The sequence below is a fragment of the Nannospalax galili genome, unplaced genomic scaffold (assembly GCF_000622305.1).
Source record: "Nannospalax galili isolate Female #2095 unplaced genomic scaffold, S.galili_v1.0 scaffold218, whole genome shotgun sequence".
Classification (NCBI taxonomy): Eukaryota; Metazoa; Chordata; class Mammalia; order Rodentia; family Spalacidae; genus Nannospalax; species Nannospalax galili.
This window is the reverse complement of record NW_008343207.1, coordinates 4,129,071-4,140,550: the sequence shown is the minus strand read 5'-3', so window position 1 is coordinate 4,140,550 and position 11,480 is coordinate 4,129,071. Positions and strand designations below refer to the sequence as shown.

The following is an 11,480-nucleotide window of genomic DNA, read 5'->3' as shown; positions in this document are numbered from 1 at the left end:
TCTTTTTTAGTTTCTGATTCTTGTGAGAGACTCAAGACTTCATATTTAGGTCTGCTTCTTTTTGTAAACTTTGTGTGCCTTTGTGGTTTACTTGTTGGGCATGAAAAGCTGGTTGGTCTAGGCTTCTGGTTCTCTCTTTTGATTTTATATTGGAGTGGCCAAATTGATTTTGTCTTCAGGAGTTCCCACAGAGGCCCAAGTCAGATGAGATCAAATGCGTTCAGGCTTTCTCCTAAGGACTGGATTGGATTCCTCCAGGAAAGATGTTGTCCTCAGGAATTTGGGGGCTGGACAGACTTGGGAGCAGTGCCCAGGAAAATGCTGGTCTCAGCAGCTGGTGGCCATGCCACCCAGGGAAGCAGAGGGAGGGAGGTGAGGGCTGGACCAGGCCCAGAGGGCTCCTGGAGACCAGGAGAAGGAACTGGGTTGGTCTGGATGCAAAGGATCAGGAAGCAGTGGTGGTTCCAGGCTGAGAGGTCAGCCCTGATGTCTGGGGTGCCAAGACAAGAAATGGGCCAGTACCCAGGTAAGAGGAGGGATGGGGCGGGGGAGGTGGGACAGTGAATAAGGCTGGGGGAGTCAGGGCAAGGTGGGTGCCACTGGACTTACCCAGGAAAGAGGCTGGCAGGTTCTGAAGCCTAGGGAAGCAGAGATTGATAAGTATATTAAAGATACAGTAACATCTGTTTACTATAAACTTTCTCTTAAGCCTAGAGTTAGATTTATATATTCTTTAGACATTTTTTTCAATTTATTTGAAACTGGGTGTGGTGGTGCATGTCTTTAATCCCAGTACTCAGGAGGCAGAGGCAGGTGGATCTCTGTGAGATCTAGGTCAACCTGATCAACATAGTGAGTTCCAAGGCAGCTGGGGCTACAGGGAGACCCTGTCTCAAAAAAGACCTAAAAAAAAAAATTTAAATTAAAAAATATTTAACTTTATTTAAGAAAAGACTCTATTCATTGATATGGGGTCTTACTATGTAGTCCTAGCTGGCCTGGAACTTGCTATTTAAACCAGGCTGACCTCAAAGTGCTTCTGCTTCCCCAATGCTGAGATTAAAGATGTGCACCACCATGTCTGACCATATTTTGAAGATTTCATTTTTATTTATATATGCACATGTGTGTGTGTGTGATAATGTGTGTGTAGGTGTCTGGAAAGTCCAGAAGAGGGTGTCAGATCCCCTGGAGCTGTAATTACAGGCAGTTATAAGCCACCTTATATGGTCCTGGGAACTGAACTCCTCTGCAAGAACAGTAGACACTCTTAACTGCTGAGCCATCTCTTCACCCCAGATTTTTCTCTCTTTGTATACTGAGAAAGAGGCAGTGGAAGATGTCAAAGTCCACAGGACACATTATCAGCTTTTATCACGACCATCACCATCTCTTCAATTGTTTTCTAGTAAATTTTGTAAGACTGAAGGCTGCCTCTGTCTACGTAAGAGGATAAAAATATGTTGGTGTGCAGGATGAACACGCCATATACGGACTAGGGGTTGATTGGGCTATGGATATAGTTCAGTTGATGGAGTGCCTGCCTAGTATGCATGAAGCCTTGCCAGCACCATAAAAACCAGGCATGGTGGCTCATGTCTGTAATCCCAGCACTTGGGAGGTGGAGCCAAGAGGATCAGGATCCTGATCAAGGGCATAGTGAGTTCAAGGCTACATGAGACTACCCCACTCTCTTGAAAAAAAAAAAAGACTAGGGATGGTTATTTGTAATTATAACACTACCTTACATTTATTTTCCATCAGGTTAACCAAGAAATTGGTTGTTAGCAGACAGGGCCCCAGTCTCACCCACCAGCTTCATCTGTTACCTCAATTAATCCTTTCAGTCATTCTTAGAAGTGGTCCTAGAATGAAACCTAGACTCAGAGCAATGAAGTGATCTGCTCAAGGCTGTGGTCATGTTTGTTCATTTCACCAGTATTTATTGGCCAAGGCAGCCTATCTGCTTAAGCAGGTGCAGGGAACTCAATTCTGCTTCATGTGCTTACACTTGAAAGGGAGGGTCAGATAAGGAAAAGTCACCACACAGGTGACTTTGAATGGCTGTTCCTGTGCTTATACCTTACTTTTCCTTAGGTGTAAGACAAAAGTTTCTATATGTTCCAGGCCTGGCTCACTCACCTTATCTCCTGTTTTGCACGTTTATGTGTATAATGACTATGGATAATGATAACACATGGAAACACATACATATTTAATAGAAAACATGTGTTTTTTTTTTTTTTTTTTTTGGTCTTTTTGAGACAGGGTCTCCCTGTAACCCCAGCTGGCTTGGAACTCACTATGTAGACCAGGCTGGCCTTGAACTCATAGAGATCTGCCTGCCTCTGCCAATTGCCTGGCTGTGCATTCTTTTTTAAGGTCTAGATTCCTCTGTCTTCCATGATCCCCAGGGTCCCAGAGCTCTACCTCCTCCACCTAGGAATCTACTGACTCCTAGGAAATCTCATCCAGTTTGAGATCTGGGAGGGAAAGGACAGTATCAGGAAAGAATGTTAATGCTTTTTCCTGTAGCTGATCTCAAAAGCTTGGCAAAGGGGAATTTAGTCCACTGATATTAATATAGCATCTTGATTAAAAGAGCTCAAATTCTAAGTAGCTGAATTTTAATCTTTTTTTCCCCTTTGGTGTTTGGAATCAAATGTAGGGCCTCAGACATGCTAAGTGTGTTTTATGACTGAAAGCTACACCTCAGCCCTGTAATCTCCTTTTCAAAAATACATATTTGAGCCGGGGGTGGTGGTGCACACCTTTAATCCCAGCACTTGGGAGGCAGAGGTAGGCGGATCTCTGTGAGTTGGAGGCCAGCCTGGTCTAGTCTACAGTGAGTCCAGGACAGCTAGGGCTAGAAAGAGACCCTGCCTCAAAAAGACAAAAAAAAAAAAAAAAAAAAAAAAAAAAAAAAAAAAAAAAAATACTTGAAAAAATAAAATCCTCTATCTACTTTCATCATTTGTTAAAAATAAATTCCACATAAAACATACTAGAAGCAAAGCTACAAACAGTGATAGTCTCTGGGTGAGACTGTGGGAAATTTTAATTATTTTCTGTATTATTTAAAGTTTCTCAATGATTGTTAAGGATTTCCTTTGAGCTAGAGAAAAAAATGTTACACAAGAAATTTAAAATGAACCATAAGAACTCAACTCTACTCCTAATTTTAACAACAATTATTATTATTGTTATTATTATTATTGTTATTGAGACAGGGTCTCATGATGTAGGCCTGGCTAGCATGGAACTTGCTATGTAGACCAGGTTGGCCTCAAACTCACAGAGATCCTCCAGCCTGTGCCTCCTGAATACTAGGCGTAAAGTCTGTACCACTATGCATGGCTAAAAAATTCTTTAACCCTGTGAAACCAACAAAGATACTGTTTAGTTAATAGGCCTTGTCTAGGAAAGTGGACAGCAAATGACAGCAAGCACCTTTGCCTGCCCAGCCATGCTGCAAGTCCAGCTTTCCATTTTTAATCTAATAATTTTTATATCTGAATTTTGCCACACTGAACATGTTTTTATTTTTGTTTTTATGAGACAGGGTCTCATTATATAGCCCCAGTTGGCCTGGAGCTTGCTATGTAGACCAGGGTGGCCTTGAACTCATAGAGATGGCCTGCCTCTGCCTCCCAGTGCTGGGATTAAAGGCTTGCTCTGCTATGCTCAGCCTTAACATGTATTTTTAACAGTTTTACTCACATACTACATAATTTACTTTTTTTTTGGTCTTTTTGAGACAGGGTCTCCCTGTAGCCCCAGGTGTCCTGAAACTCACTATGTAGACCAGGCTGGCCTTGAACTCACAGAGATCCACCTGCCCCTGCCTCCTGAGTGCTGGGATTAAAGGTGAGTGCCATCATGCCTGGCCCATAATTTACTTTTTTAAAGTGTTTTTAAAAATGTATTCACATTCAATGACTTTTTAAAAATATATATTTTCGTATTTTTATGTGTATGAGTCTATTGCCTGCATGTATGTGAGTACACCCATGTCGTGCAATGCCCTGGAGGTCAGAAGAGGGCATTGAATTCCCCTGGAACTGGAGTTAAGGACGGTTCACAGTCACCATGTGGGTGCTGGGAATCAAACCCAGGTCCTCTGCAAGAGCAGTCAGTGCTCTTAACCACTGAGCCATCTCTCTAGCCCCACATTCAATGATTTTTTTGTGTAGTCAGAACTGCACAATCATCATCAGATCATGTCTTTTTGTTTGGGAAGTTTGTATTTTTTAAAAATTTATATTTTATTTACTATTTATATTTATGTATTATTATTATTATTATTATTATTATTATTATTTTGGTCTTTTTGAGACAGGGTCTCTTTGTAGCCCCAGCTGTCCTGGAACTCACTATGTAGACCAGGCTGTCCTGGAACTTGCAGAGATCCACCTGTCTCTGCCTTCTGAGTGCTAGGGCTAAAGGCGTGCACCACCACACCCGGCTATTTTATTTTATTTTATGAGTGTATTGCATGCATGCAAGTGCACCTGTGTCATACAATGCCTGAGGAGGTCAGAAGAGGGCATCGGATTCCCTGGAAATGGAGTTACAGATGGTTGTTAGTCACCATATGGGTACTGGGAATTGAACCCGGGTCCTCTGCAAGAGCAACCAGTGCTCTTAACTGCTGAGCTCTCTCTAGCCCCTAAGTTTTTTTTTTTTGTTGTTGTTGTTTGTTTGTTTGTTGACAGGGTCTCCCTATAGCCTCAGCTGGCTTGGAACTCATTATAAACTATGTAGAACAGGCTGGCCTCCATCTCACAGAGATCTACCTGCCTCTGCCTCCCGAGTGCTAGGACTAAAGGTATGTGCCACCACACCTGGCTAAGTTTGTATTTTTAAAAGATTTTTTTTTTTCTTTTTGAGACAGGATCTCCTTGTAGCCCCAGATGACCTGGAACTCATATGTAGACCAGGCTGGCCTCCATCTCACAGAGATCCACCTGCCTCTGCCTTCTGAGTGCTGGGATTAAAGGTGTGTGCCACCATACCTGGCCCAGTTTGTATTTTTTTGAGACAGGGTCTTACTACGTAGCCCATGCTGGTCTCAAACTGGTAATCCTTTCATCTCAGTCTCCCAAGGGCTGGGATTACAGCATATAACACTACGTTCTGTGTTCTTAAGAATGGAAAATATTTCTGAAAGATGTTCCAAAAATAAACAGTATGGGTAAGAAAATGTACATCTGAAGGAGTCTGGATATGGATGATCTGACACAAACAGGCAGGGAAAATACGTGAGAAGAAAAGGATGGATGGAGATGGCTGTCAGTAAAGTGCTAGCTATACAAGCTTGAGAACTGGAGGGTAACCTCTAGCATGCCTGTGAATAGTTGCGCGTGATGGTGCACACTCTTAATTTTAGCTCTGGGGAGGTAGAGATAGACTTATCCATGGGGCTTGCTGACCAGCTAGCCTAGCCTAAAAATGCTGAGCCCTAGGTTACAGCAAAAAAAAAAAACAAAAACAAAAACAAAAACAAAAACCCTATCCCCCACCAAAAAAGGTGGATGGCTCCTGGAGAACAACACCCAAGGTTGACCCCTGACCTCTAGGTGCATGCACATGAGACCAGGCCAGCACCCATCAATACAATTAAAGATGGACAGGGTTGGGGGAAAAAAAAGATCTTTTGAAATGAATATGTAAGGTCTGCCTCTTTAAATAAACAAATATGGACTTTGTAGCAAAAAGATTGAGGTAAGGGTGTGGAGAGATGGCTCAGCAGTTAAGAGCACTAGCTGCTTTTGCAAAGGACCTGGGTTCAATTTCCACTACCCACATATGTTGGCTAACTGTCCATAATTCCAGTTCCAGGGGATCCAACATCCTCTTCTGACCTCCTCCACAGGCACTGCACGACACAGGTGCACTACAACATATGCAGGCAGTACACTCATACATATAAAATAAAAAGAATACTTTTTAAAAAGATTGAGGTAAGATATATAGGCATGATGAGAAAAATAAACCCTTGATCTAATCGGACTGTAAATACTTAGGTGACCAGACTGTACATCTCTGGATGTTCCATCTCTGAAAGACACAGATAAAAAGTTTAGAGAAGCATGCTAATCTGTTATTACTGGAAATCTCCCATCTGAGAGGGGTGCTTGTTCTCAAGCACTGAGTACTTGTTAGATGTTGGCAATGCCTATCTGGGCAAGAGTATATAAAAAGTGTGAAGCACAAAATACCTGGTTTCAACTCTTAGGTTAAAGTTTTGTATGCATTTTTATTGTATTTATTTCATTGCTGGGAATGGAACCCAGGGCCTTGGAGAGGCAGAACATATGATCTGTTCACTGAGCTACACCTCAGCCCTGTGTGTACTTTTGAAAAAGAAGAGAAGCACTCAGGGTGTAGTACAGTGGTAGAGCACTTGTCTAGCATGTGTGCAGCCCACGGTTCAGTTCCCATTACTTCCAGGGGAAAAAGGCAAGAAAGTATACTTTCAAAAACAATGTTTTCTAAAAACATTGGGCAAAACTCATGATTTTCTAACTTAAAAATTTAAACTTTCTCTTGAGACATTTTCCTCATGAAATTTTATCCTGTAAGCACTATCGGTCTTGGGAACATTTTCTAGATCATTCTTTGTTTTCTTTTCCATGTTGTTAAAATCATGCTTCAAAAGTTATGCAATTGGAGGAGGCTCTCACACTAGGAAAAGCAAACTTTACTGCTTATCGTGTAAAAATCAATCAGCTTGGGCATCACAAGCTCTAATTTACTTAATTAGGGCAGTGTAGTGACTTTAGCAATTGCTCTAGTTCAATATCAATAAAATAATGGAAAAGTACACAGAACAGCCACACCCATGCAAAACCCGTTTTTATAAGAGTAAATGTCAGATTAACAATGAAAGTTTTCAGTTTCTGAGTTAGGAAACTACAAAGTAATGCTGGTAATGATTTATAATAATTAAAACTTGAAGACCACCTGTCATCAGATGGGAAGGGTCAACTGTAAGTATCTTAGGTACGAGTTTTATGTTGACTATCTGGTCAATATCATTGACCCTGTGGCTAACAGTTGACATAGCATTTGATTCCAAATCAAACTATAAGGAATTCTTGAGAACAGATATCTTTGAAGTATCATATAGTGTTTTATCTCCATGTGTGGTATGGGTTGCACATGTGTCACAGCATTTTATTGGAAGTTAATATATTGCACATGCTGGACACTTGCTCACAATATAACATTCTCTATAGATGCTCTTGTTGCCTATAACATGGTAGGAAACCCTATGAAAATAGAAAACATTACTATCCCTGGTGATATGCTATGTAGGACAATAATCAGGCTGTTTGCTTCAAAGAAAAGGTGCCTTATCAAAAAGGCTACTTAAATTTTGTCATAAGACCATGACAACAAATTAAAAATGGAGTTGCTTAAGCCTTCAAAATAAGCAAAATAGTATCTGAAATGAAGTCACCATAATGACAGTGTAAACCATCCACCTCCATGGGCTAACTGCAGACATGGCTGAAGGTGAGACCAACAGGACTTCCACTGTAATCTGGACAAGTGGCAATACCTTAGAAGGGGACAGCAGTGCTTCTAAAAGTCTTCTTTTAGATCTTACATCGAGCTACAAGGAACTCTGGCTTCAAATCAAATTTTGAATGTCAGAGAGCAAAGGTAAAAGGGTTGAATGTTCACTGTTTTTTATTTCTTAGAAGCTAAAATATTTTGAAAAGCAAGGACAGCTCAATTTAGACTACAAAAAGACATGCTGATGAAAAGCAAATGTGTTCCTAAATGTATTTTGAAGTAGATGGTTAGCAAGCTAATATAGTTTATGGGCTAAATATATCACTTCTTTTAGAGGCAGAGCATATTGCTGGGGGAAAAATGTCCTCTATCACAGGACTTATGGCATAGAGTAACTAAAATGTTTTTCCATTAGTTGAATTTTGAATGTTGGGGAATATCACTCTGTAGACCCAGAGAAGTCCTAAATTGGAAAAGCAGCTGAGTCCAAGGTCATCTCTCTTGTTTCCAAATATATCTTGAAACAAGTGTAAGAAGGGAACTTTTCTGAGTGTTATCTGGACACATATAGATTCAATCAAATTCTTTGAGAAGTGTCAGAATAAAAGCTCAACATTTGTTTGACATGGTCAAGTTACTGGCAAGTGGTCTTCTTGAGGGCTGAAGCTTTCCCTGGCAATGTGACAATTATTACAATAAAACTCTGCTTGCTCTCAAAGAAACCAAGCACAGTGAAACACCAGCTTTGAACTTTTTTTGCATACTTTTTAAAACATAGAATATCATATACTTATAAAAAGTCTCCTAATAAAAACATTCCTTTAAGATACTCTGCTCCAATGAGGCTGGAAAAATGGCTCAGTGGTTAAGAGCACTAGATACTCTTGCAGAGGACCCCAGTTCCCAGCATCCACATGGTGGCTCACACCATCTGTAACTCCAGTTCCAGGGGATCCCACACATCTCTCTGGCCACCATGGGCACCAGGCATGCACATGGTGCATTTACATATACACAGGTAAAACACTCAAACACATAAAATAACAAAAAGATATTTTACTCCTCAGCTAAATTCTTTGGAATTATCCAATCTTTTTCACAAATCCAAAAATGTTACATACAAAAAAAAAGAGTGAGGGTGTTGATGATACAAAGCTAGAACTGAATCAAAGACTAAAATGCTGAATCTTTGTATTAGTGTAAAAATAATTCCATGTCTACAGGAGGCCGGGGCAGTAGGGACAATTCTGACATTATATACTAATGACGGATTATCATCACAGCAGCTCAAAACTTTAGCAATGAGGATTCCAAGTCCCTTTCCAGCATGCTCCCTCTTCTCCCAGTCTGCTCTGGCTTGTACCTTAGGGCATTTACTTCTTGAGTTTTTTTCCCCCCTATGGAGCCCTTGCTCCTCTCTGAGCCAACTTCTATATACGTGCTTGCAGAAGAGGCTGAAACTTGTATTCTCTTCATCTGATTTGCCTGGATGGCTCCAGCTGGATGTGCTTTCTTCCTTTTGAAATCAGAATAAAAACTTTACAGATCTTAAACTCCAAAATGATTACAGTGTACCCCCCAATACATGCAATGAAAGAAAATTAGGTAATGAGTATAAGAAAGTCAAACCAGGGGCTGGAGAGATGGCTCAGAGATAAGAGCACTGACTGCTCTTGAAGAGGACCTGGGTTTGATTTCTAGCACCTACATGGTGGCTAACAACCGTCTATAACTCCAGTTCCAGGGGATCCGACACCTTCTTCTGACTTCCTCAGACATTGCACGACACGGGTGCACTTACATACATGCAGGCAATACACTCATACACATAAAAATAATAAAATATTTTTAAAAGAAAGTCAATTTTTTCTCATGAAAACTGGTAACTTGAAATATGAAAACTTTCAGAAAATCTGGGGTCTACTTATTGGCTAATCAAGGCACAGTAAGCTTCCATTGTTGGTTATGTTTCTCATCTTGATGACTAGACTTCATACTTCCTTTTTCTGCTCCAGAGGCTTTGAGCATGCCTGGGTGCAGGAGAGGTAGGCAGGGAGCACTTGGTCTGTTTGTTCCTGCTGACCTCCTTCGTGTGCTCTCACTTACCCCATTCCCTGACTTGTTCCGAGGCCCACATCATTCCTAACTCTTTGATGAAGCCTCCTTGACTTCTATTTGATCTTCTGGTCTTCCCTAGATCCCTGGTTTTTGCTTTTTCTTTCTCTTCACTCTCCTTCACACACTTCCCCCTGATGGACTGCATCATGTTGCCCCAGCTGATCTTGAACTCCTGGGGCTCAAGGGAACTACTTTGTTTCACTTTTCAGCTTCCCAAGAATGGGAACCACAGGTGTGAATCCCCGGGTCGGGCCTAGGCACCTTATTTATTTGTCCTTTTGAGACAGGGTCTTCCTGTAGCCACAGCTGGCCTAGAACTCACTATGTAGATCAGGCTGGACTCGATCTCCCAGAGATCCACCTGCTTCTGCCTCCTGAGTGCTGGGATTAAAGGTGTGTGCCATTATGCCCAACTCTGATTTATTTTTTTAAGCAAAATGAAGATTTATTAAGGAAAAGTGAAAAAGAACTCCCTAGAGTAGAGGGGGTTCCATGGGATGAATACTCTAGATCCCTGTTTTGATTGACCTCCTACAACACCACAATATTTAACACCTGGTTATTAAGTGAATAATAACCAGGTTATTATTCCTGTTGTTTAATGTATTTTAAGTCTGGTTAATGACAGCAATCACACCTTATATTTTATTTTTCCTTCACATACAGTCTAGCTGAGGGCCCTCTAGGGGATAGATGCCTGAAGTCAAGGATAGCACCATAGCCTATTATAGTTTAGTATTTTTTTCTTAGATATACATATTTATGGCAAAGTTTTATTTATAAATTTGATACAGTAAGAGATTAAGAACAGTAACAATAAAATAGAACAATTAAAATAACATCATCATTAAAGTATTTAAAACTCATGAATTATTTCTGAAATTTTCCATTCATTATTTTTGGAGCACACTTGACTGATGGTAACTTGAAGCCTCAAAAAGCAAAACTATGGGTCAGGAGGGACTGATGTTTAGAGCACAAGGGCTTAGCACATAACAGGTCCTCCTTCTTCTCCCCATTCAACTGTGTAAAACTTACTGAGCCATACTAAGACCCCTTGTCATTTCCTGAACATGCCATATCCTTAAATGCCTTTTACATATGTTTGTCTCTCTGTGTGTATAGGATGTGCTTCTGCTTGTCTGTGTATGCACCACATTCATTTAGTGTCATTGGAGTTCAGAAGAGATCATATGAAGCTGGAATTATAGGTGGTTGTGAGCTGCCATGTAGGTGATGAAAACTGAACTTGAGTCCTCTACATGAACTAGTAAGCCCTCTTGACTGCTAAGCCATCTCTCCAGCTCCCTTAAATGCCTTTTATTTCTCTCATTTTTCCTCATGCACATAAAAATCTTAACCCAGCCAGGTGTGGTGGCACCATTCCTTTAATTCAAACACTCAGGTGGCAAAGACAGGCAGATCTCTGTGAGATCAAGGCCAGCTTGGTCTACTTAGCAAGTTCCAGGCCAGCTGGGGTACAAGGAGACCCCGTCTCAACCCCCCTCCCACCTTAACCCATTAGTTGGATGTGGTGGCAAATACCTTTAATTCCAGGCCATCCAGGGCTGCATAGTGAGACACTGTCTCAAAAAACAAAAACAAAACAATAAAAATGTCAACCCACCCTTGCAAATCTAGTTACATTTCACCTCTTCTACTACTCTTTCTCAGCCCATTTCAACATTAACTGTATATATAATATTTGAGTATTTGTGGCTCTTTTGAAAATTACATTGTTTGTCTGTGTGTCCGTGTGTGTGTGTGTGTGTCCGTGTGTGTGTGTGTGTGTGTGTGTGTGTGATAGGACAATTTGCAGTTGGCTTTCTTTTTTCACT

The 11,480-nt window shown here is 40.9% G+C and overlaps 1 protein-coding gene across 1 annotated transcript in view; it reads right to left on the bottom strand.

Annotated features, from left to right (window-relative positions):
* Positions 1 to 590: 590 nt before the first annotated feature.
* Ift81 (intraflagellar transport 81) overlaps positions 591 to 11,480 on the bottom strand; it is a 136,110-nt gene continuing 125,220 nt past the window's right edge. Inside the window, exon 21 of the mRNA XM_029566605.1 lies at positions 591 to 638. Coding sequence (XP_029422465.1) covers positions 606 to 638 — 33 coding nt within the window. The 3' untranslated portion in view covers positions 591 to 605. The remainder of the gene's footprint in view (positions 639 to 11,480) is intronic.